Source organism: Eretmochelys imbricata, chromosome 6 (assembly GCF_965152235.1).
Source record: "Eretmochelys imbricata isolate rEreImb1 chromosome 6, rEreImb1.hap1, whole genome shotgun sequence".
NCBI classification, from domain to species: Eukaryota; Metazoa; Chordata; order Testudines; family Cheloniidae; genus Eretmochelys; species Eretmochelys imbricata.
Genome location: NC_135577.1, coordinates 22,384,679 through 22,411,757, shown reverse-complemented (window position 1 = coordinate 22,411,757; position 27,079 = coordinate 22,384,679). Strand labels below are relative to the sequence as shown.

The following is a 27,079-nucleotide window of genomic DNA, read 5'->3' as shown; positions in this document are numbered from 1 at the left end:
TACTGTGTGTGTGTATATATATATTTGTCTTTTGTCTGGTGAAAAAAGTTTCCTGGAACCTAACCACCTCTATTTACATTAATTCTTATGGGGAAATTGGATTCGCTTAATATCGTTTCGCGTAAAGTTGCATTTTTCAGGAGCATAACTACAGTGTTAAGCGAGGAGTTACTGTAATACACTGACCTGAGGCTTGCCATCAACCTGTGAAAAATTCTTCCTCAGTGCTTTTTTTGATACAGGCCTGGAACCTTCTACTGATGTGCCTTAGCCATTGTTTCTGTTCATTGAACATGAACTAGTGTCACTCATCATAGAGCTGATGTCCTGGCTTAAAATTTAAGCACAGTCCCAGTCAGTAGACTGACACATGGGCAGAAGTGAGGGGACTGATGCAAGAACTGTTTGGTGAAACTCCATGACCTGTTATGTAGGAGGTCAGACGAGATGATCATAATGGTCCTTTCTGGCCTTATAATCTAGGGACCCTAAAGTTATTGTAATAGTAAACCAGTATTTATTTTAACAAGGTGGAAACTGGTTTGTAATCTCTCATGTTGGGCTCCTGTACTGCTGGTATCACATATGGTCTCTCTTGAGTAAGATTGCTTCTACCAATAACAGTCTCTTGTCTGGAGCTCCAGCTGCTACCAAGAAGAACTGGATGGTTTGGAAGATAGTTGTGATGGAACATGAAGCCCTTTTCCATAGGAGGATGATTGAAATCCAACACAGGTTGGTGGTAATGATTATCAGTCGCTATCTGATGGCTGTCTGGCAGTCTGTGTGAAGAGTTATTGATCTCAATCGAGAACATATTGGGGAAAAGGAAATATTCTGTGACTTCTCATAGGTAATTGGAGCATATTCAGGGTGGCTTGGCTTGTTCCTTTTCATGACCTAAACTATGCTTGGTTCCCATTCTTGGGTTGGTCCCCCATCTGCTTAATAAATGCTAGAAAGCAAAACTTTCTTGAGATACTTCTGAGTTCATCAGAAGCAAAGTTGTGGCTTCAAGTTAGTGTAAAGCTCTTGACAAAGACATTATCTTATTTTGGCAGAATAAACAAAGTGCAACTGTGCCTTGCCACAGCATCTCACACCAGAACACAGAAGAGAGGCCTTAGGTAATAGGAAGATTAGTTTGAAAATAGCACCTTTGAGTGTTAATATTGCAGACTTTACAGGCTCTTCGCTTTTAGACTTGAAATAACTATTTTCATGGCTTTCTTTTTTTTCTCCCCCCGGCCAACCCCCGCTTCCCCTCGTTTTTACCCCTGTCAGGTTCATTATATTGTAAGGGACTTTATGCGCCACCAGAGAGAGAGAGAGAAAAATAGTTTCATACTGCTACTGTTGGAGGGCGAACCATTTCCCACAGCAAGCCTCTGAGAACGACCCCGCTAATAAATTAAAAACACTTTATTTATAAATGCTGGAGGCAAGCAGGGGTTGGGGTGGAGGTTGACAGCTCACGACCCGCCCCCGCCCATGTAATAACCTTGTGACCCCCTGGGGGGGGGGGAACCGAGGCACAGAATGAGAGACTTGCCCAAGCTAACGTGTATTAGTGGTGAAGCCATAAATAGAATCCAGTGGTGAAATGGAGGCCCTGCTGCAGTCAATGACAAAACTCCCATTGACTTCAATGGGGCCAGGATTTCACCCGTGCTGTTTTCACTCACCCCCATTCCCCTGCTCTAACCTCTTGACCCCACTGTCTCCGCTCTCTTTTTATTATTAAAATATTTTCATATCTCCTGATTCCGACCCCAGTTTCCTGTTTTCCCCTGCCAGACTTTCCACAGCCCTGAGTTTCTTATTTGCAAAATCATTTGAATCAAAAGGCCAGAAACCCCAGTCAAACATCTCCTCTAAACTCAGTGGGAAATAACGCACGGGAGCTGCGAAGCATTTTCTGGAGCACTTGTGTCACGGCATGAAGTCCCTCCTGCTGGGATGTTGTGGGGCTGCACACTCAGATTATGTCAACTGCTGGAATTAGCTGCACATAAAGGCACCTGCCATGTTGGGGGAAACTGACAGGCCCACAACTGTATCGCTCAAATTGCAGAAGGAAAACCTTACTGCCACCCCCAGCATGCCCGGCTTCAGGAGGCGAGGGAATTAATTCTGAGGCCAGTATCGGTGTGCCGGTGCACGGCAAAGTGGGCCCAACTCACCCCTGGGAGAAGTTAATAGAATCAGAGAATAGCAGGGTTGGAAGGGACCTCAGGAGGTCATCTCCTCCAACCTCCTGCTCAAAGCAGAACCAATCCCCAATTTTTGCCACAGATCCCTAAATGGCTCCCTCAAGGATTGAATTCACAACCCTGGGTTTAGCAGGCCAGTGCTCAAACCACTGAGCTATCCCTCCCCCCCAGGGATGGATTTGGCCCACTGTGGCTCAGGAAGCAAGTGTTCTTGTGGTACAGTGAAAGTCTGCAGCCAAAGAGCTGACATGGCCCTTCAGGCCACAGTCAAAGGACTTTGGGGCCCTGCCTGGGGAGCCCTGTGTTGGGAATGTGGATCCATCTTCCTGTTCCCAGCACGAGGGCTAAGACGGGGAGCAGGGGGGAAGAATGTCCTGGGATTCTGTCAGCAGTGATGGGCTTGGGGGACAAGGGAGGGAGTCCGGACAGACTCTGGGACACAGTGGGGAAGGTAGCAGAAAAACATGTCACAGCCCACTCAGAATGCTAGAGCTGGCTCTGCTCAGTGAAGCATTCAGCTCTCCCAGTGCTGCTACAACGGCCTCCAGCTGCTCAATGTGCATTCGGGGGTGCACCATGCTCTCCCCCTCTGTTGGCCATGCTGGCTGCTTCAGCTGTGTGAAAGGAGAAGGAGAAATGAGGCCAAGCTGGTACAGGGAGAGGGCCTGGAGCTCTCTTCCCCCCACCCAACGGCCAAAGGAGAGCTGCTTCCCTCTCCCAAGAGCTAGGTGAGAGCACCTCCGTTCCTTGTTCACTTTCCAGATCTGCCCCACAGGGGACCCACTCACAGAACAACCACCTGCCAGTGCTATGGTGAGGAAGAGGAGCTGTCTCAGGGAGGGACAGGGACAGGGGAAGCACTGTTGTCAAGGGAGGGGATGGAAGAGTTGCTGGGTATGGGGAGGGAGGGAGGATTTGATGGATAGGGATGGATTTTTGTGGTGGAGCGGATCTTACCCAGGGAAGATCATGTGTATCCCTGGCTGAGGGGGCAAATTGTTAGTGTCTAGCCATAACCTCACTACGGAAGGTGATGGCGGTAGTATCTTCAAACCCAGCAAAGACAAAATCCCCATTCCCAGAGCTATTTTTCCATTAGCACCAGCCAGGGAAGCACAGGCCATGGGAGGGACAGAAGGAGCTGATTTCCAGCTCTCTCTTTACATTGCAAATTTGATGTTTTTCAGTCTGCCTCTCTGGATTGTTCACAGCTTGCATCATTTTAAGCACTGTTCTGCTCACTTTTAAAAGTGAGTTGCAAAAATAAGTAAACGGGGCCTTGTGCCCCTTTCTTGTGTGCTGCTTTCGGAGGGCTAAGCAAGCCTGAAAGAGTTCAATGAGGAAAAAGAAAAGTGCTTGCTTTGCACAGTAGAAAACGATTCCCCCATGGCCGAGGGGACTCTCCAACTTTCCCACTAATGGGAATTTCATGCTACCGCTGCGTCAGCTGAACCAGTGCTAGCATTGGTGAAAGTGCGAGACCAGACAAGGCTTTCTGCCTAGTGAATTGCACTTGGGGCACTCATGAATTCACAGCAGCTTGATGGGGTAGCCTTTGAGAGGGGCTGCTGCTTTTAGTGAGACTTAAAACTTTAATGTCCATTTAACTCCAATGCCTAATTAACACTAGTCTGCATTAAGTGTTCAGTGCTCCTAGCCCCTTCCCTTAGGGTGTGAATGTTCCCAAAGACACTCCAGCAAAGGCAGAGGAGACCAGATGTGACAGTCCTGATATGTATATGGCGTAAAAACAAACTTTCCAGGGACTGACCATGTTGGGAGTAAGCCTAGGGTAATCTGTTATAAAAATGAGAGCATTGGTTTATTGCTGAGCCTGGCTCTCCTTGCAAAGCCGCCAGCTAATTAGAAAGGAGCTTCAGCTAGCCTGCAAATTGGCTTTCTTCCACTACTTACCACCCCTATGTGTTTGTCAGAAAGCAGCAGGGTCCCTCTCATCAGAGTTTGCTTAGTATTTCAGGAGCTCATTAGAAAGAATGGAACAGTTGAAACTCCAGCTGTGAGAGTTCAGGGGGAAATGAACATCTGGATTCTAATGAAAGTCAAAGCATTTAACAGCTTCATATGCAACAGTCTGATGGCTGTGGTACTGTCGGAATGAAATCCTCTCTCTGTGGCAGGGCAATTCCCCTGTCTCACAGAAGCAGACCACTTGTATTTTGTTTGTTTGCCCTTTTATGTCATTTTCAGTGCCCAGATCCTAACACTCAGCATTTATAATCTTCACGCTCACACACTCTCTCCTCTCCCCCCGCCTCCAGTGAGGTAATAAGGATTCTCCCCCTTTCACAGCTAGGGAAGTCAAGGTATAGAGAGGTAACTGTGGTCCAATTTTCAGTGGTGTTGAACACCTGAAGCTCCCATCGAGTTCAAAGGAGAACTTGGGCTGCTCGACACCTCTGACAAATCAGACCACCATAAGGGGTGTGTCAGTGTAAATCAGTGACAGAGCTGGGATGAGAATTGACCTGTTCCTGGCTCCTAACCTTGAGCTCTGTTCGCTAGGTCACAGCTCCCTGCACTAAGTGGGCTGTGTTAAATCTGACCTTGCTCTTTTTCATATGTTTTAAATACATCCTTATCTCCTGTCAGAAACCTTGAGTGATGCTGGAAGACCAGGTGCCAGCTCTTGCCCAGGCTTTAGGCCTCAGCTGAGCATTGATGAATGCATTGCTGGAAACTTGTCTGTTTCACCTCTGTGTTGTATGGTTAAGATGGGGTTTGGATTTGTGACAGTGGGTTTAGACTTTGATATTCTTGTAAATTGCTGCATACATTAATCTCACTCTTTATCACATGCTATAATGTAATATTTAAGTTTTTGCTTTGTAATCATGAACCCAGTCAGGCACAATCGTCTCCTGCCCATCAAAACTAAATGGGCCATTTTGGGACATCACACTCATGAAGAGCGAGGTGCAAAAGGGCTCATCCCATCAGCTTGAATTCTGGAAGAAGGCAATACAAATAACTGACCAGAAAAATTTTCCTCTCTCTTTTTGCTGTTTGGACCCTCACAGAGCTGGAGCTACAAAAGAGAAGCAGAGATCCCCACAGTCAACCTGGGTTAGCCCTAAAAGACATGCAAGGCTGACAGATTACTACAACTCTGTCACCTTTTGGAACCATAGACTAACTCATTTGTGTATATATTATGGTTGTCGATTAATCACAGTTTTAATTGCACTGTTAAACAATAGAATACCAATTGAAATTTATTAAATATTTTATGTATTTCTACATTTTCAAATATTGATTCCAATTACAGCACAATACAAAGTGTACAGTGCTCACTTAATATAATTTATTACAAATATTTGAACTGTAAAAATAACAAAAGAAATAGTATTTTTCAATTCACTTCATACAAGTACTGTAGTGAAATCTCTTTATCATGAAAGTGCAACTTGCAAATGTAGATTTTGTTGTTGTTACATAAGTGCATTCAAAAATAAAATATAAAACTTTAGAACCTACAAATCCACTCAGTCCTACTTCTTTTTCAGACAATCGATAAGAGAAACAAGTTTGTTTACATTTACAGGAGATAACGCTGCCCGCATCTTATTTACAATGTCACCTGAAAGTGAGAACAGGTATTCGCATGGCACTTTTGTAGCCGGCTTTACAAGGAAGGTATTTACGTGCCAGATACGCTAAACATTCATATGCCCCTTCATGCTTCGGCCACCATTCCAGAGGACGTATCCATGCTGATGATGCTTGTTAAAAAAAAAAAAAATGCATTCATTAATTTTGTGACTGAACTCCTTGGAGGAGAATTGTATGTCTCTTGCTCCATGGTTTTACCCGCTTTCTACCATATACTTTGTGTTACGGAAGTCTCGGATGATGATCCAATATATGTTGTTCAAAAACACTTCCACTACAGATTTGACAACACAAAGATGGTTCCAATAGCAGATTGCTAAAAATAGCTACAGCACTCAACCCAAGGTTTAAAAATCTGAAGGGGACAAGGTGTGGAGCATGCTTTCAAAGAGCAACATTCTGATGCAGAAATTACAGAACCTGAACCACCAAAAATAAAAAAAATCAACCTTCTGTTGGTGGCATCTGACTCAAATATTGAAAATGAACATGCATCGGTCCACACTGCTTTGGATCGTTATGGAGCAGAATCCGTCATCAGTATAGACACATGTCCGCTAGACTGGTGGTTGAAGCGACATATGAATCTTTAGCGCATCTGGCACATAAATAGCTTGCGATGCCGGCTACAACAGTGCCATGCAAACACTTGTTCTCACTTTCAGGTGACATTGTAAACAAGAAGCAGGCAGTATTACCTCCAGCAAATGTAAAAATAACTTGTTTGGGCAATTGGCTGAATAAGAGGTAGGACTGAGTGGACTTGTAGGCAGTAAAGTTTTACACTGTTTTATTTTTGAATGCAGTTATTTTTTGTACATAATTCTACATTTGTAAGTTCAACTTTCATGATAAAGAGATTGCACTACTGTACTTGTATGAGGTGAATTGAAAAATACTATTGCTTTTGTTTTTTACAGTGCAAATATTTGTAATCAAAAATAAATGTGAGCACTGTACACTTGTATGTGTTGTAACTGAAATCAAAATACTTGAAAATGTATAAAACATCCAAAAATAGTTAAATAAATGGTATTCTATTATTTAATCATGATTAATTTTTGTAATTGCTTGACAGCCCTAGTATACATGTTTGCCTGCTTTAACCTTGTAATAACTATTATTTATTTTGTTTACAGGACTGGCTACAGGCATTGTCTTTGGTTGGAGTACAATTGAGCTGGGGTTAAGTGATTGGGACTGGGAGTAACCTGACTATTTTGGGGTCTAGCAACCATCTATTACTAAGGCCAGCTCGCCTGGGTAGCAAAATAGACTGGAAAGCACAAGGGGACTGTCTGTGATGCCATAGTAGGACTGCTAAAGTGCTTTAGGAGTTCACACTTGTATCAGGGTTGGTGAAATGTAATTCTAGAACATACAACTAGTTTGGGGTCTTTACCCTGCTTCTTGGCAGTCTGCCCTGAAATAGGCATGAGACTCTGTGATTGCATGGATAGATGCTGGCTGCAACAAAGCAGATAATGTGGCTAAGAATCTGCCTTGGAGGCCTGTCACAGTGGGGCTGGAGGGCCCCAATGTAGCAGCGAGCCAGAGGGGGCCAGGATTTCTCCAGGGGAGCAGTAACTCCCTCTTGAGGGAGGGTAGCATGTGCCCTGCTCTGCACTTGGCCATCTTCATGCCTGGCACAGCAGGGGCACTAACTACACTCCCCAGGGAAAGCCTCGACTAGCCCAGGCCAGGGGAGCAAGGACTGCTCAGCCAGAATGGGTCCATTATCAGGGTTTAAAATATTTTCTCCTGTGTTCTTCACTTAACACATGAACCTGCGCTTTCAAATATTCTCCACTATTTCCCTGATCAGTACATATTAATCCCCACAGAGTCACACTGCAGCAGTGCCAATAGGGGGGCACCTAGCTGTTAGTAGTTAAACTCACACCTCCTTCCCTGTACAGTAGGTCACCTGGTCAGTTTACAGTGAGCGCCATGGGACCAGTGCCCTTTAACATCTATCCAACAGGATGCTGGGGTAGCCCTCAAAGTAAAGGGGGAGTAAAACTAAATTAGACTCCTCTCAATTGTCTTTCCACAAGGGTATGGAGAGGCACCATGTGACAGTCTCACACCTTCCTCTGAAGTATCGGGCATTGGCTAATGGAAGAACCAGAACAACAGACCATAGGTCACTTTGGCTGTTACAGTGTCTCTCTCTTTTGGCACCTTCCATATCTTAACACTGCAAACTGATCAGAGGTCCAATTTTTATTCCTGCATATTAAGAAGTGCATCAGGCCATGGGTACTATACTCCATGGACAATTCCTCCCAGGATTGGGGCAGGCTGTTGTGCTTTCAACATGAGAACCTTTCCCCATGCATGGAAAAAGTGTAAAACACAGGAATGTAGCAAGAAATCAAACTTTAATGAGCTATACAAAAAAAAAACAAACAAAAAAACCTAACACAGTGTCATCTTTACTGCTTGCTGTGCCTTGTGCTTTAGTTCCTCCCTGACTCCAGCAGGCACCAACCTTAGCAGAAGACATGCAAAGCTTTGCGGAAGAATTTCCTGAACTCTGTGTTGAAGATGGTGTAGATGATGGGGTTAAGGGCACTGTTGATGTAGCCCAGCCACGTGACAATGCTAATGACCTGACTGGGGATCGTGCAGGATTTGCACAGGGCTCTTGTTATGTGTACTACAAAGAAGGGTGTCCAGCAGAAGAGGAAAGCGCCTGTGAAAGAGAACAGACAGCAAAGTCAAACACTGCACACGAGTACCATGGTGGGGGGTGGGGGGGAAGAGGAGAAATGCTACAGGTAGATTGTGGGTTGACAGGTGAGGCTGTGTAACCCAGTGGGGCAAGTCACTTCCTTTCTCTGTGAAATACCCTCCTTCTATTTGTGTCTTGAGAGGAACTGTCTTTTACAACCTGTCTGTACAATGTGGTCTAGGCATTACTGTCCAATACATATTACAGACTGTATCCTCTAGTCTAGGTATAGTATCAATACAGACAACAGAGCAGGTAAGCCAACAGCCAAAGAGCCTGAGACTGTATTGTGATATTAGAGAATTGCCATGCAACTGTCTGGCTTAGTGGGCTAAAGAAGGGGTTACAGCGATGGACAGAGATATATACACAGAGACACAAATGGAGGAAGTGGGAACCAGGACAGGCATTAAGCAACCTCTCTAGCCGTCTCTTCCTGCATCATTACAGACACAGATCAAGTGTGGTGCCAACATCAAACTGCACATCAAAAGGAGGGGATACCAATCAATCACCTAGAACAGGGGTTCTCAATCTTTTCCATTGCAGGATTGTCAAGACCCACTGACCTTTTCATGACCCCAAATTGAGAACCCATAGCCTAGAGAAAAACAAGTATCAGGATATTAGGTTAAACCTTGTTGATACAGGGTGGGTATAACTGTTGCCTTTCATTCAGGATGTATGTGATTGAAATACTCTCCAACCCCAAACCACAGGCAGATGCACCAGAGCAGAAGCCCCTTCTCCAGACACACACACCCTGCTTGTCCCATCTGTTCTCAGTCACTCTAGGCTCTCTGTGCTACCATCCATTGGAGGTAGGGTAGTTTAAATTCATAACCATGTGGCAGATGCTCAGATCCTACAGAGGCCACAAAAGCACTTAGGTCGGTTTCCCCTAGCAAAGGTCACGTGAAGTGCCAGCTTCCAAGTTTCCTACACTAAAAATCCTCATCTGACCTGCTGACCCACTGGCTTGGTTTGGATTGCAGTCATCCATGCTCTACCCCTTCCTCAAGTTGTAGATTAAGACCCATTAGCCCATCCAGCTGGCCCTCCTTCAGCTCAGGTTTTGCATAGTTGAGAAACAAAAAACTACCCTGAGTCATGCTTTGCTAATCAAAGAGCCTGTAATGTCAGGTTCGTTATAGTTAACTGGAGTCTTAAGCTGGTTTCCTTATCACTGTAAAACATTTCAGGATCCGAGACACACAATCTGGCTCGGCTTGGGGCTCTGGCAGTTCTCAGGGGTCTGGCTTTGCTGCTTGGAAGGCCTAAAAAGTCAACATTCTCTCCTAGTGCTCTTGAATCAGTGAGAGATTAACAACAGTGACTTCTTGAGCATGCAGAACAGAAGGGGGGTGGGGGCAACCCCACGGTCTTTGCGGCCTTTTGACACACCCATAATGAGGGTCTCAGTGCTGTTGTACATGGATCAATTATAAGAACAGCTGGCCTTCCTGGAAAACCACTTCAAGAACAAACTGACCCCCCACCCTCTAGACCAGGGGTGAGCAAACTGTGGGCCACATCCGGCCCATCAGCCCATTTAATCTGGCCCTGAGGTCCAGCCGGGGAGCAGGGTCAGAAGCTTGTCCCACTTCGTGCAGGTCCCAGGAAGCAGCCAGCATGACCCCCGTAGTACGTGGAGGTGTGGCCAGGTGGCTCTGTGCGCTGTCCCATCCACAGGCACCGCCCCCGCAGCTCCCTTTGGCCATGGTTCCTGGCCAATGGCAGCTGCAGAGGTGGAACCTGCAGACGGGGCAGTGCGCAGAGCCGCCTGGCCTCGCCTTGGAACTGGACGGGGGACATCCTTCCAGGAGTTGCTTGCGGTAAGCGCCACCCGAAGCCTGCACCCTGAGCCCCACCCCTTGCACTCCAATCCCCTGCCACAGCCCTGATCCTCCCTCCAGCCCTCCAAACCCCTTGATCCCAGCCCAGAGTCCCCTCTTGTACCCCAAGCCCCTCATCCCCAGCCCCCCCAAAAAAACGCACCCCCACCCAGAGCCCTCATCCCTCAGAGCCCCAGCAACCTGCCCCATCCCTGATCTCCCTCCCACCCTCTGAACCCACTGGTCCCAGCCTGGAGCCCCCTCATCCCCAGCCCCACCCCACATTCCTGCAGCCGATTTCACAACTATGGAGGTCAATCAGAGCGCAGTAATGGATGGACTGAACAGAGACACTGATTTATGGCTTATTACAACAATCTGTACCCATTAACCCCCTCTTTTTGTCCTCTGACTGCAAAGGTGTTAATGGGCCACTCTACCCTGAATGGGCCCTTACAATATGTGCCAACTACTTATGCTAAACAATTTGTCCCACTTGTGTTTTGCTGTGATGCTGGGAGTTCCCCTTTCTCAGACCTGAAGAAGAGCTCTGGGTAAGCTCAAAAACTTGTCTTTCTCACCAACAGAAGCTGGTCCAATAAAATATAGTGTTTCTCTATGCCTTCAGCTATCAGATTAAAGAGCTGTAAAGGTTTTAGGATAAGCATTATCATTAGCCATAAGAGAGGACAGCATGGATTGCCATATGGGAGTATGAGTATTTTCAGACAGGGGAGATGAGATAAGATTACCCCTGGTCAGAGCAGCTTTGCTTCCCTCACTTAGTGCATTGCAGGTCACAGCAGATGAGCCAGGATGGCCAGAGAATCATTTCTAGTTCTAGGTGCTCAATTAGTCATGATGATCCATCAAACCTGCGAAACTGCAGGGCTAAATCATAGCTCTTCCCTGCATCCCACACAGGGGGCAGCACAAGAAGCTGACTTGGCCTCTTTCACCCTCACTTTGGTGGGGGTGGGGGGAGGAGGAGTGCCCTGCACCTGGCAAAGCATACCTTCCCCTGGCATGTGCATGGGGGCAGGAGGGTGGTAATGGAGCCCTTGGCTCTACCTATTCCTCACCCAGCCCTGCCCACTCCCCCCACCCCCACCTGCACAGGAGAGGATGTAGCAGCTCCACAGAGACTACCTCTGTCCTGCAGTGCAAGTAGCTGCGGTGGGAAAGCACGGGGTCACCTTACACCCCTGGACCATCTGCCCACGCCACGCTAGGACCTGGTCCTCAGTTGCACTTCGAAGTGCAGCTACTTAGCAAAACTAAATTATCCAAACCTCTAGGCCTTTTCCTGAGGCTTTCAGTACTGCTCACTTCCAGACAGGCTAGAAATACCTCACAGACAGTCCAAACTACCAAGGCCAACGAGTCATCATGCATTAGAGACTAAACCTCACCAGTTGCTTCTGCCCATTGAAGCCTGCGTGCTTATTTAAATGCAAGCTCACTTTCTGGAGCACAGTGCTGCAGCCAGGCTTGGGAATCGCAGGGACCCTGTCCTATCCGTAGCCAGCTGCCTGGGATGGACAATCACCTACCATGTGCTGATGATCATGGGATCCTTGCATTAAACAAAAGGATTCAAATACTCCCATCTTTGCTGCTTAGGGAAGCATTTCTGTCCATCACCCGTGAGCAAACAGATCTCACCCTAGCCCTTTGGGCATGAGATCAGAGAACTGGTGACATGTTTCTTCCTCCCAGTACAGCATCCAGTATTCTCACCATGCTGGGAGTGCTGCATTAAGGGTATATGGGGACCATGTCTTCCTTGCCAGTCTTGCACCCAAGGAGAACACTGCAGAGCTGGAAGGGAAGAGTCTGGAGGCATCCCCACTGGTATGAATCACGCTGAAGTATTAAGCATGACGGCAAGACTGAAACACCAGGCGAGATCTTAGTCCAGGGGTTCCTGAGGCAGTCAAATGCTAATCCTGGCTAGGGGGTGGGTGGGAAGAAGGCTAGCGGTGCCCTGTTATAATAGAAGAGCCCACCTGGGGCCAGATTTTCGACTGCACTCAGGACCAGATTTACAGGGGCTTAAAAAAGCCCACAACGGGGGGCAGATTTTCAAGACAGCACCTGAATTAGAGGCCAATTTTTAAACACAGACAGTTCCCAATGGACCAAGCCTTTCCGAAAATCCCAGCCCCAGTGTCACCCCCCTCCTCCCCCCGCACTCCACTGCTCTAGCATCCACGTAATGAGGACCATCCACTCACCGACCACAACTGGCAGCACCTTCATAGCCTTCCTCTCCCGGCCATTGATCTTGGCCTGTTTGTGTCCCGGGTGGGAGTACTTGAGGTGAGGGTAGGAGACAGTCTGGATGCCACTGTTCATCATGTACCCCCTGGGGAAAGAGCACTCGGAGCGGTCACACAGACTGCGCTCCTGCAGCTTGATCTCAGCCTGCTTCCTCTCCATGACGGGAGGTGGGCAGCACAGCTTCCTGCCGCCCACATACATGCTGCTCTTCAGCTTGGCCTTCCTGGCCTCCTCCCAGCGCTTGAGTCCCTGGAACATGGCACAGTAGAGGACCAGCATGACCGGACAGGGGATGAAGAAGGAGCAGATGGAGGAGTAGACAATGTAGTTGTTGTCCTCCAGCTGACACAAGGTGGGGTCCCTGTCTGGGACGTCGTTGAGGCCGAAGATGACCGGGGATGCCACGGCGAAAGCAAAGATCCAAGTGGTGGAGATGAGGATCAGCTGCCGCAGGTCGATCTGCTGCCGGCTGTAGTTCAGTGGGATGGAAACGGCGATGAACCTGTGACACAGAGAAAACAGGGTCAAGGCTGGTAGCATGGAGCTGCCCTGATCTGGGAGCGTGGTGCCAGCAGAGTGTGTCCTCTTCTCTCACCGATCACTGGGTGAGTTAGCTGGGCAATGACTCTGACAGTAAATGGAGCCGTCAGTGCTCTCTCACACCTAACCCTGGATCAGGCTGAGATCCTGCTGCTGGCTGGGACCCTTTCTTCCCCTGCAGAGCGCCATCGGACCATTAGGCCATATCTACCATAAGGCCATTCCCAGCAGTATCGCTACATTGATGTACCCAAATCCTCATCACCCACACGGCACCGGCACAAAGTGGAAGAGCAGCTCAGAGCCAGCTGCACCAGCGTTAGCCCCCCATGGCACCTGTGTTGTGTGGCACAATAGGGGTTTGTGCCGCTGTCTCTACATCCATGGTGTAACACTGGTGTGAATTCCCTTAACATAAGCAGAACTTTAGCTTCTCTTCAGGACAGGACAAATCTCATCTCATCCCTGGGTGAGATTCTACGACTTGTGCCATGCAGGAGCTCAGGCTGATTGGTCACCCAATGGTCCCTTCTGGCCTTAACATCTATTACTCCTGCCATGTTTGGGGGCCATGTTTGGTGGCCAAAGGATGGGAGGGAAGGCGAAGTCCAGCCATTTGTTTGCGTGACATTCACTGCTTTGTTCTAGGGTAGCTGCTCCCTTGGTTCTTCTCTGACCCCGCTTCGACACCCGTCTCCTTCACCACCCCCATTCTCCATCTAGGGATGCTCAGTTCCTTCCCAGGCTGTCGCTCCCTCTAGCAGACTGGCCGCTGAAGCCCTGTGTGGTGGCACGGCCTCTCCCCTCATCATTCCCAAGAATATGGTGCATCATACCCACAAGTGCCACTCAGTGCATGAGCTCCTGATCTCACTGACACCTCCCACCCCGCACCTGGTATTTATTTGCCACCCGGCATGGCAGAAGGAAGAGAACAGCACGGTTCCCTGACAACAGGAAAGAGGCACTTTCTCAGCTGCCTTCCCCTCACCCTAATCATTACTAACAGTTCCCACACATTGCCACTTACTCCCCTAGAGAGAGGGTGGCCATATCATTCCCAGGTTGGGTCTCCAGTGTAATACACGCCCACCCACACCATCGGCTTTCTACAGAACATCTTGCCTGTGTGCCCCACCACCACCTGGGATTTTGGCATTCACCTCACCAAGACTCACCTCCCTCAATATAAAGCCTCTGCAGCAGGGAGGAGATAGTGCATTTTACCGTAGGTCACCGAGCATGTGCCAGATGGCAGCGGCCGGGTTATTAATGTGGATCAGTCAGTTCTGAGCTAGCAAAGCTTCTCCTTTCCTCACCTCGGGTTCCAGACAGCTGCTGTCACTTGATTTCAGGAGGCAGATGATGTATGTGCAATAACCCATGGTGTTTAAGACACTGACCATGGATTAATAGTCACAGCTTGCAATGGTGATGTAGCGAATGTACCCTCTGACAGAGTTATTAATCCTCCGTTAATAGGTTCTCAACTCTTATTTTGCTGACATGCCATAGCCGGCCTATTGAAATGTAAATGAAATGAGCGCCTGGGGCTGTAATTAAATCTTTTAGGGAGCTATTCTTGTTACAGGCGCACACCCAGGAGGAGGTCAGGCTGGTGTTTGGCGCACTGGGACCACAGAGAAAAGAGGGAGCTGAGCTCTGCAAAGGGCGCCCTATGACCAAGTGATCACTTCCCAGCTGTTTCTTACTCATCCCTTCACTGGCCCAGCTAACGTATTTCTGTTCAGGAATCCACCGCCACCTCCGAATCCCCGGGAAGAAGAGCCTCCCTGAACAATAAACAGCCTTTTGTGATGCCGCTGCCACCCAAATCATCCCGACCTGCTATGCTGGGTTCTGCTCTGCTTATTTCAAAGTGATAGGAAGACCACCACCACGGAGGCTTGCCACCAAGGAACAGGTGACCTCTGCACGTGGTGTGGGGCATAGCAGCTCTCCCAGCCTCAGAAACAAAGAAGGCATTCAACAGCTGTGTGAAGCGTGTTTGGTCTGAATCCAGCTTCTGATTGGACTGGGGTCTACACCACACCCACTGGCCATCCAAGCAGAGAGGCCAGGACTGAATGGGCCCTGAGACTTAACGCTCCGCTTGCCTCAGCTTGGTCCTCTGTGCTGGGAATTAGGGCAGAACTCTGGAATCCAAGGGGCCGAAGGCTTATTCTAGACATAATTCACTCTCTCAAGTCAAACCCAACAAGGGACAGCTCTCAGCAGCCCAGTTTCTGCCTTTGGCATCACTATTAACTGTTCCCAGGCTGCTTGGAAAGATGAGGGAGCAAAACTCCACCAAAACTGGGGCTGGAGATGGAGGAAATCGATTCAGTCCAAGAAGGATTTCCCTAGGGGGAACAGGGCTAGGGATTCCCTGCATGGGAATGAGGAAAGCCCCAGCCCATCTGACCTCAGCACCGCTTCAATGCAGAAGGCAGGTGGGGAAACATCCCTTCAACGATTTCCCAGGGGAAGGGCTGTAAAGCCCAGACAACAGACAAGCTCGGATAGGCTAAGTAGCCGAGGGGGGGTGCTTACCGATCCACGCTGATAGCACAGAGGTTGAAGATAGAGGCGGTGCACAGCATCACATCCATGGTCATCAGTGCATCACACAGACCTGTGCTCAAGGCCCACACTCCTCCCTGGAACTGAAGGCAAAGAGAGAGGGGGAGTCACTGCATGTCAGACCCTGACGCTGCACAGGGCTTTGCAGGTCATTACGGGTACACAGACTTGCACTCCTCACTAAAAACAGCTGTGCAGATATTGCAACGCGGGCAGGAGCATGAGCTGGCCACCCCAGCTCAGATTCAGGGGGCCGGATTGGCTCAGGCTTATGTGATTAGTAGGGAATCTGTGCACCCTGGAACTGTAAGGATCACTTCAACGTGTTTTAATAGGGGATCCTAGACACATTCACAAGGTCTGGCATTGTCCTAGGGGGAAAGAAAAAAAAAAAAGGCTTAAAATCAGGTAATCCCTGCTCCGGCCTAGCTATAATCCCCCACTGAGATGAAGTCCATGCAGGTGTCTTATTCACACGTTGTCGATCACAGCTTTGTTATCCCTTAATTTTTAGCCTGGCTGGAGGTTCAGGCTCGGGTAAGGTTAATCATAGAATCATAGAATATCAGGGTTGGAAGGGACCTCAGGAGGTCATCTAGTCCAACCCCCTGCTCAAAGCAGGACCAATCCCCAACTAAATCATCCCAGCCAGGGCTTTGTCAAGCCTGACCTTAAAAACTTCTAAGGAAGAAGATTCTACCACCTCCCTAGGTAACGCATTCCAGTGTTTCACCACCCTCCTAGTGAAGAAGTTTTTCCTAATATCCAACCTAAACCTCCCCCACTGCAACTTGAGACCATTACTCCTTGTCCTGTTCTCTTCTACCACTGAGAATAGTCAAGAACCATCCTCTCTGGAACCACCTCTCAGGTAGTTGAAAGCAGCTATCAAATCCCTCCTCATTCTTCTCTTCTGCAGACTAAACAATCCCAGTTCCCTCAGCCTCTCCTCATAAGTCATGTGTTCCAGACCCCTAATCATTTTTGTTGCTCTTCGCTGGACTCTCTCCAATTTATCCACATCCTTCTTGTAGTGTGGGACCCAAAACTGGACACAGTACTCCAGATGAGGCCTCACCAATGTCGAATAGAGGGGAACGATCACGTCCCTCGATCTGCTCGCTATGCCCCTACTTATACATCCCAAAATGCCATTGGCCTTCTTGGCAACAAGGGCACACTGCTGACTCATATCCAGCTTCTCGTCCACTGTCACCCCTAGGTCCTTTTCCACAGAACTGCTGCCTAGCCATTCGGTCCCTAGTCTGTAGCGGTGCATTGGGTTCTTCCATCCTAAGTGCAGGACCCTGCACTTATCCTTATTGAACCTCATCAGATTTCTTTTGGCCCAATTCTCCAATTTGTCTAGGTCCCTCTGTATCCTATCCCTGCCCTCCAGTGTATCAACCACTCCTCCCAGTTTAGTATCATCCGCAAATTTGCTGAGAGTGCAATCCACACCATCCTCCAGATCATTTATGAAGATATTGAACAAAACCGGCCCCAGGACCAACCCCTGGGGCACTCCACTTGACACCGGCTGCCAACTAGACATGGAGCCATTGATCACTACCCATTGAGCCCGACAACCTAGCCAACTTTCTACCCACCTTATAGTGCATTCATCCAGCCCGTACTTCTTTAACTTGCTGCCAAGAATACTGTGGGAGACTGTGTCAAAAGCTTTGCTAAAGTCAAGAAACAATACATCCACTGCTTTCCCTTCATCCACAGAACCAGTAATCTCATAGAAAGCAATTAGATTAGTCAGGCATGACCTTCCCTTGGTGAATCCATGCTGACTGTTCCTGATCACTTTCCTCTCATGTAAGTGCTTCAGGATTGATTCCTTTAGGACCTGCTCCATGATTTTTCCGGGGACTGAGGTGAGGCAGACTGGCCTGTAGTTCCCAGGATCCTCCTCCTTCCCTTTTTTAAAGATTGGCACTACATTAGCCTTTTTCCAGTCATCTGGGACTTCCCCCGTTCACCATGAGTTTTCAAAGATAATGGCCAATGGCTCTGCAATCGCAGCCGCCAATTCCTTTAGCACTCTCGGATGCAACTCGTCCGGCCCCATGGATTTGTGCACGTCCAGCTTTTCTAAATAGTCCCTAACCACCTCTTTCTCCACAGAGGGCTGGCCATCTACTCCCCATGTTGTGATGTTGTAATGTTTCCACCCAAAGCACCACCCAGCAGAACTGGGATACAATAGAACCATTGCTGACTGGAGTGGGGGGAAACCCACCCGAAAGTCATTTTTCCATCAGAGTCCATAACCACCACCCCTGAGCCCTCGGAACAAACAGGTAACTGATTAATCCGAGATGGGTTCCCTAGTTAATTCACAGATCCTGAACCCCCAAAAGTGATTCCTCTTTCACTTGGTCTAAGTATGAATGCCCCATTTGCAAATAATTATGCAGATAATTTACTGCTCGTTACTACACAATTATTTTACCCTGCCACACGAGGTAACAAGCAAACCCTCTGGGAGTATGCTAAAACGGCTCCAGTTTTACATGATATCTCTTGGTGTGATTACAGCCACCAGGCCTAGAGCAGGGCAGGGGAAAAGTGCCAGCAGCAATTTTCATTCCAGAACTTCACCACATTTGTTTAGCACAGATTGCTGGAGTATAAACTTTGCAGACTATATACCCCACAATGGACCTTCCCCAGTGGTTGAACTGATCAGGTTGTGGAAAGCATTTATGGAAAATGAGTCCATTCTGAACCCTGCAGAAAGGGGAAAAAAACATTTTGAATTTCTTTATGAAATAATTTTCCTGATTTTCAACCAGCTTTAAGGAGCCAGCTGACAATCACCTGCATGGATGGGTGGGCTTGATAGAAAGGAGACATTCAAGGAACTTCGGCCCAGCCTTGAGCTAATAAAAATGCTTGCATGGACATGAGCAGTGCAGAAGGGACTTGGCTCTGTAATGGACTGATGAAGGTGGAGTTTCAGGGTTACAATGTATAACACATTACTAGGAATAATACCCTTCCTTTGCAATGCAAATTCTCTAGTCTCAGAGTTGGTTTACGCTAGCAACTTACAAGGGTATAACTATTTCATATCCATAACTATGTTATACCGACCTAACTCCCCACGTAGACAGCGCTATGGCAATGGGAGGGCTTCTCCCATAACATAGCTACCGCCTCTCGGGGGGTGGAGTACCTGCACGGATGGGAGCCCCACCGGTGTAGGCAGCATCTTCACTGAAGTGCTGCGCAGCTGTTTTAAGTGTAGACAAGCCCTCAGCTTTTGGTAAAGTTAACAGTCAGCTAACAGAAGCAATGTCCCATCACATACAAAATACTAAGAAGGTTAGCAAACAACATTTGTGATGTCAAATAGTATGGATCATAATATGGTTTTAAATTGAGAGGTTCTGTCATTTATGAGGCTCTTTTGACCTTTCTGCAATAAAAGTATTGGGTGAGTTCTCTTTCTGTTTAAACAATAGCTTTAAATCTAATCTCAGCATCAGGGTCACTTGGCAATTCAGTCTTGTATTTCTTATCTTATCACAGGCTGTATGTTTTGCAGCAGGGAGTGGTTAAATCTTCTGAAGCCGTATAAAACAGATGGCATTTTGGATGGATTTGGAAAACCCCCAAAAAGGTGACATGGCATGCTAGCATCGTGCCCTAGAATAAACCAGATGTTTGAGGCATACACACATCTTCACATTGCATCTGCTCCTCTCTCTCAGGGGGCCAGGTTATTTTGACCAGTGATCCCTCACTTAGTTTTGCCTGGAGATATGGGGCCTGATTCTGATCTCACTGACCAGTATAAGGGTCTGATCCAATGCCACTGAAATATATCGAAAAGACTCCCATTGTTTTCAAGGGGTTTTGGATGAAGCCCTAAATCAGGAGTAACTCCACTAAGGTTGACAGCATTACACCCATCTGAGACCAGAATCAGGACTGCAATCTCCAGAAGTTTCCTGCTCTCCATGATTGTTATTTGCTTCCAGTAGTGCACCCATGTGTGCTAGGTGCTGTACAAACCTAAAGCTAAGCACAGTCCCTGCTCAATTTTCATCCTCACCTGGGGACATTTATGCTTTCAGATGCAGTCAAAAATCTGCAAGCTAGTCCCCACAGGCCCTGACCCTGAGTGCCGACTGAAGTCTGGAAGTCCATATTGACTGCATGGCTAACATCAGTACAGAGTCTGAATATTTGGTCCCCAATTATCTCCCCATACAACACCTAATTACCCACTCAGTAACCTTTGAGTGTCCTAGTTGCACTTCCCATTGCAGGTGAGCCAATAGCATTCTGAGACCCAAGTGCAGCTGAAGAAGTGGAGGATGTGAGCTGAAAACAGCACAGAGCTACACAGATCTCACAGAGCGCTGTTAATTATGACATTTGCTAGGGCACTATTGCTCGTCCGCTTATTGTACTGCGGAAACATCCCATCGCCGAGCTGAAGAGTCTCAGTCACTCTCTTACACAGCCCTGGTGCAGTGGCTGCCCGAATATCTCATTCAGTTACTGCATTAGCAGGAAGATATTGATGGAACTAGAGGGAGTTGAGAAAATAGCAACAAAAATGATCGTGGGCGCTGAAGAGATAGAGATAGTGATAGTGTCGGGGGGAAGATAAAGACAGCTAAATATTTTTAAGGAAAGAGCTAAACATTTAGAGTCTGGCTAAGAGGCAACACCGTTGAGACATGCTAAGAATCTGTATGTGCCTGGGAGATGAAGAGGAGTTCTTTAGCAGGATACACGAGGGTAGAACTAGGGGCAATGGAATGATGCTCAGAAAGGAAGTAATTTAAACTGAATATCAGGAACAGCCTCCGGGCACCGAGATATTTTAGCCTGCGGAACGGTTTCCCAAGGCAAGTGGCAGAGACTCCATTGCTTGGGATAGGTGAACAAAATATGCAGCATCAGGAACTACGGCATAGCACCATCCTGGGGACAGTGCAGGTATCTCAAGGGAGGGAGGCTAGAGAGTGACTTGCATCAGGTTAGGCCGGGGTGGGCAAAGTACGGCCCATGGGCCGGATCTGGCCCATCGGGCCTTTGGATCTGGCCTGCGGGATTGCCACTCCCGCACTGCCCCAGGCCCTGCGCCGCTCCCAGAAGCGGCCGGCACCACATCCCTGTGGCCCCTGGGGGAGGGGGAGCAGAGGGCCCCGCACGCTGCCCTTGCCTGCAGGCACTGCCCCCCGCAGCTCCCATTGGCCAGGAACGGCGAACTGTGGCCAATGGGAGCTTCGGGGGAGGTATCCACAGGCCGCAGGGATGTGGTGCTGGCTGCTTCCGGGAGCAGCGTAGGGTCAGGGCAGGCAGGGAGCCTGCCTGAGGTCCACTGCGCACTGCTGCCACCCTGGAGCCGCTCCAGCTAAGCAGCGCCAGGCCGGAGCCCGCACCCCAAACCCCTCCTGCATCCCAACCCCCTGCTCTGAGCCCCCTGCTGCACCTCTCACCTCTCCTGCACCCCAACCCCCTGCCGCACCCCTCCTGCTCCCCAACCCCCTTCCCTGAGCCCCCTCCCACACTCCTCCCTGCACCCCTGCCCTGAGCCCGCTCCTGCACTCCGTACCCCCTCTTGCACCCCAACCCCCTTCCTTGAGTTTCCTCGTATACCTCGCACCGCTCCTCTGCCCCAACCCCTTGCCCTGAGCCCCTTCCTGCACACCATACCCCCTCCCATGCCCCAGCCCTACATGCAATTTCTCCATCCAGATGTAGCCCTCAGGCCAAAAAGTTTGCCCACCCCTGGGTTAGATGCTCTCTCAGTAAGACCATGCTCTCTCATCCCTTATGTCGTTGGCGGGGTTGTTAAAGAAAACCATTTCACTGAAACCTGAGGCTCCCAGGTTCCTCGGGAATATCACAGGAACAATCTGGCAGAGAGACAGGTTGAGTGAGCCAATAGGCCTCTTTCAGCTCTAGCTTCAATTATTGTGACTGAGCCCTGCACAGCTGTGCAAGGAAGCAAGGGGGCATAAGGTTCCTCCTGCTGTGTGATTGTGCAGGGCTTCCCCAGTTCAGGGGCCCTGGGGCAGGCAGGCAGAGCAGCTGCTTCATGTCCGACACACCTTTCAGGTGAGGATGTGAGGAGCGCTGAAGGTGGAGAAGACTGGATGCAAAGTGGCAAGCAGGCTGCGGCTGGGTTGGACCAATGCACAAGCTGGAAGGTCAAAGGGAACTGAGCCTTGGAATCGCTTTGGCTTTCTGGGGTGGCAGAACTTCATGCCTTCTCTTGCTCAGGGCTGAAAGTACACTCTGAGGGTATGTCTACACAACCCGCCAGATCAGTGGCCAGCAAACGATCCAGCAGGGATCGATTTATCGTATCTAGTCTAGACATGATAAATGGACCCCCGAGCGCTCTCCTGTCGACTCCTATACTCCACCAGGGCGAGGGGTGCAGGCGGAGTCGATGGGGGAGTGGCAGCCGTCGACTCACCACAGTGAAGACACCATGGTAAGTTGATCTAAGTATGTCGACTTCAGCTACGTTATTCATATAGTTGAAGTTGCATAACTTAGATTGATCCACCACCCACCATCCCCGTGTAGACCAGGGCTCAGTCTTGCCCGTTGTTTGCTATAGAGGGGGACTTTCGCACCAGGGAATCCTTCCCAGCACAGTAATAGGGGGCTGTCTTGGAGCCAAACTGACACATATGCCAACTGCTGTACATACTCTGTATATCTGAACAACACTCTGCTCCTTCCCAACCCCTCTTCCCCTCTCTGTGTCCATCCTTCAGTGAAATCTCAAGGTTGATTCTGCAACATTTCAGGTCATTTACAAGATGTGTGTCCCAGACCATGGACAGGGGCTAGAAGGAGATGTTTTTTTGGTAAAGCACAAACATTTTCAGTCATAGAGAGGGCAGGCAAAGGGCCATCCAAGTAAATACTTTTTGTAAAAATGTCCTTTAAAATATATATATATATATAAAATATAAATATAGATAAAATACATACACTAGTCTCTAATGAACCAGTGCACATTGCACACTGGCCTCCACTGTACAGGACAGAAGCTTGAGGGGAATTACAATTATATAATGAAAATCCTGCTCCAGAGTGAGCATCTCCCCCCGCGAGTCAGATTTTGCCACTTTTACTGATGCTTAGAAGTCCCTGTCTCTGGGCTCGAAGTGTGGTTTAATCACAAGCCCTTTATAATTGGCAGCACAACCAGGAGCAAACCAGAAACCAAATTATGATTTGAGACAGTAACGCTCTGGTTCCCCCATTCTCCAGACAGATGCCCCTGATCTTGGTGAGGGCTTCAGTGCCATTATAAGTACACACAACAATGGGAACTGAACTTTGAATCCCTTCATCTCTGAGTGAGTAAAGCTTTGATGTGTGAAAGTCTAAACCCTATGCTCATGCACCATCCTTTTCAACAGAAGCAACGACATTAATACCATATCCCTTTGAGTCCCCAGAATAGGAAGGGACGAAGTTTAAAAGAGAGGCAGGGAAATCCCCAGTTGGAAGCTGCTCGCTGTCATTGGACAAGTCTCATTCAGGCAACCCAGTAAGTCTCAGACCAATTAAATATGATATTGTCATTTCTCAGGTCTTCCTGCAAAGTTAAAGAGATGCTGATGCCCCATGGAAACCATCAACAAAGACCTGCTGTAGAATTTCTATTTTATTAACTCAGTTTAAGGAATTGTTTAATCCAAAATGCCTCCATCCCAAGTTCTGACAACTTTCCTTCCCCTGCTCCAGTTAGAAGAATGGTCTATGAAGTTAGGTCTAAGATTTTGCACACGTAAGAACTCTGCTCTCTTTAGAAGCGATAGGTTTCAAAATCTAGTTCCCATCAGAGCTTTGATTTTATTAACATTGTAGGTGTCCACTGAGTTCTTTGCGAATTCAAGATTCTACTGTATTCAGAATCCTTCCCAAACACATACTTTACAAGGGAAGGGAGCTGCATGAGGATTAATAGCACCCAGTTGTGATGTCAGAGCAAGGTTGTGATTTCTCCTGAGCAGTAGGACCAGATGGATTCCAGGATAATGGTTATTTTTGGGCAAACACCCTGACCAGAACCTTGGAGCCAGATCGAGGTTCAGATCAGATTTAATGTTCTGAACCTCTCTCTAGAATTGGCCAAATACAAACACCTTGAGCTTTGGGAAGGCGTTTTGATTCAGTTCTCAACATCAAACCCTCAAGTCTTGCCACATTCAGATTCTGGGGGGTGGGTCCGACTATTAGAAAGATAGTAAGTTTGGATCTGAGGGCCAAAATTTTCAAAAGTCCCTGTGAGTTTTGGGCACCGCATTTTTGGGATGCCCAGCTTTAAAGGGACCTGATTCTCAAAGGGCAGGTGCTCAGCACTTTTTGAAAATCAGGCCCCTTTAAGGTGTCTCAAGTTGGGGACCCAAAATCGATAGTCACTTCTGAAAGGTCTCAGCCTGGGGTTTTAGTTCCTCTCTAGTCTCCAACAGAGAAGGAGAGAGAAAATATAAAGGAGAATCACTTCTAAATAGAAAAAGTCTGTTTTCCATGTGGTATTAGCAGCATTTAACGATGACTTGTTGCCATGCAGCATGACCCTCTGGCTGCATTAGCAAAGGCACCTAACTCTCTTTGATACTTGACTGACTTGGAATTAATAGAGACAGAACTGGCTTCACTAGGTCATGTAATGAATTGCTACCTAATTACAGTAGGTTGCAGGAGATTAGCCTGTCAAGGTACACAGTGTGAAGCTTTAAAGATTTTATATGGCTTAGGCTTCCTTAAATAGTGCTCAAAGGCAACTTAGTTTCCACCCACTTGTATTTTCTGCTTTTTAGTGGGGAAAAGTGCTCTGTTTTTTCCCATGGGAAAGAAACATCCGCAGCATTTCTGCCAAAACTGGGTATCTGTCTAGTGAACATTCTCTTCACACAGAGCAGATAACGGAACTCAATGTAGAAGTGGTTTCCCCCAGCCGCCACCCCTCCCACCCCCCAAAAAAATCCCATATACTAGGTCTTACAAAATTCTCTAGGTGTGGTTTGCACAGCTCTTGCAAGAGTTGCATCAATAACCAGCCTGCTGAAGGCTCATGCGAGGCCAGGCTAATTAACTAGTCTATTAAACTAGTCCCTATTCAAAGAGCTTTAGTTGTCTTAACATCACTTCTTAGAAGATGGACAGCCATAGGTCTGTGTTTGGCAGAGGTGACGCACGCTGCCTTTAGCAGGATTCACTTTGACAGACAGTCTGATGTATTGGAAGGCACACAAAGCAAATGCTTCAGGGCATAAGTCAATCTCTAGTTGACTTGGGTTAGGAAGAAGCTTTCTTTATGGGCAGGGTCTTCCATAATTATCCAGTATGGGGTTTCTTGCCCCTTTTTTTCAGAGTGGTTTTGAGGCCTGTGCTATAAAGGAGATCAGACTAGATGACCACAGTGGTCCCTTCTGGCCTTAGCTCATGGGGAGGGTTCATGGCTGTGAATCCAACGTGGAGGGATATGATCCCCTTCAGCCTGGACTTAGGCACCTAACTCCCTTGGCAAGGAGGGGCATAGGCCACATGCCTCTCCATGGCATTTCCTCCTAGCTAGCTTAGGTGGCTCCCCGCTCAGCATGCGAGTTTTTGTGACTCCCATTCTTAGGCGCGTAACACGTAGGCAGCCTGGGTGCTTAGTTCAAGGCTATGGATTTGCCACGTGGCAGGGCACCGAAATGTCAGGCATAGCAATGCTGAGTCTAAGTCCCCTTCGTGGAGCTAACCCAAGATGTCCTGCACCACGTAAGAATGGCCCCTCTGGAGGAATAAGGAGCAGCACTGATGGATTCTGAAAGGAGCTGCCTCTAGTCCTCTTTGACTAGCACTATGGTGACTTCAGGAAGTGGTGCTGAGAGAGAGAGAGAGAGAGAGAGAGAGACTGACATTCTCACAGCCTAAAGGACCATTGCTAAAGTTACACCAGTAAAACGATTTTTACACGATCCTTGTGAAGGTGTAATTTACAGGATCTGAGATTCTAAGAATTTCCGGTTTACATGCCAGATGCACTGGGAGCAGCCACTGCTGGAGGTCTCTCATTGACTAACCCAAACAAACTGTTCACTCTAGAAGACAGATATTTTGCACTGCACATCAGAAAACATCCTCTTTCCTCAGGAAAGTGTCAACCAGAACCAGCCTCTTACAGGACTGAAGGAAGAGCAAATTGGCTGGAAGAAACAAGGACCACCAGCAATTTGCCCAAGGTCCTTTCTCATGTCTAATCTTTGCAGCCAAGGTTTTTTTTGGGGGTTTTTTTTTTAAGTGACTAGTAATTTTTGGCTGTCCAGCTTGAGACACCTTGAAGGGGTTTGACTTTCAGAAGGTCAGTGCTCAGCACTTTCTGAATAATCAGGCCCCTTTAAGTTGTCTCAGGTTAGGGACTCAAACTGAGGCACCCAAATATAGTCACTTTTCAAAATCTAGGCTTTGGACTGTAATCACAAGTCTTCACCACCACCTCAAAACCATTCTGGCACCAGATTATAAATATCCTTATAATTCTAGGGATGAATGAATTTGTGTGCCCTATTAAGACTGCATTATTCCAATAGAATCTTTAAGTGTTATCAGTGAAAGAATACAGGTCTCCAAAAAGCCATGGGAAATACTGGAGGGGTGTTCTCATTCTTCATCTAGGACTTCAGTAGAAAAGTTCTCTAAATAGGTGAACAAACTCACATGACACACATGCCAAGCAAGATGCTCTTTTATACTGTACAGAAACCCAGAGTATCTAACCCCAGTCTAAAGGAATAGGTAATAAATGGTTGAGAAGTACTTTGTCTCAAGTATCTGTTTGGGGCAAATAACCAGCCCAGAGACCCAGAAATGCCTTGGCTCCAACACTGATGACCTGTAATCGGAGCATGTTAAGTTTAGCAGATGCACTGAAAATCTTCTCCTTTCCTCCTTAATCAATTATAAAGAGCTAAGAGACAAAGTAGTTTACGTAACCAAGCCACACAAATCTGCTTGCCGGTAGAACTTCCTGGTTCAGTTCTGTCTCAAAGTGTGATCGCTCAGCGTGGATTAAGAAAAACGCTCACACGGTGCACGATACTTTACACTGGTACAGCATGCATCCAGTCCTGCTCCTGCCCTAGGCGCTGAGTAAAACTCCCATTCCTTTCAGCTGAAGCACGGGCAGGCCCGAGATGTCGCATCCCCCTTTCCCTCAGAGGAAATGCAGAAGCCCCTCCACTTGTGCTTTGCGGAGTCAGGTTTTT

At 47.9% G+C, this 27,079-nt stretch overlaps 1 protein-coding gene across 1 annotated transcript in view; it reads right to left on the bottom strand.

Moving 5' to 3' along the window:
* Positions 1-8,225: 8,225 nt before the first annotated feature.
* The window catches only part of DRD4 (dopamine receptor D4), a 31,914-nt gene continuing 13,060 nt past the window's right edge, over positions 8,226-27,079 (bottom strand). The window contains exons 2-4 of the mRNA XM_077819873.1: positions 15,792-15,904; positions 12,653-13,200; positions 8,226-8,541 (exon numbers count right to left, since the gene is read on the bottom strand). Coding sequence (XP_077675999.1) covers positions 8,339-8,541; positions 12,653-13,200; positions 15,792-15,904 — 864 coding nt within the window. The 3' untranslated portion in view covers positions 8,226-8,338. The remainder of the gene's footprint in view (positions 8,542-12,652; positions 13,201-15,791; positions 15,905-27,079) is intronic.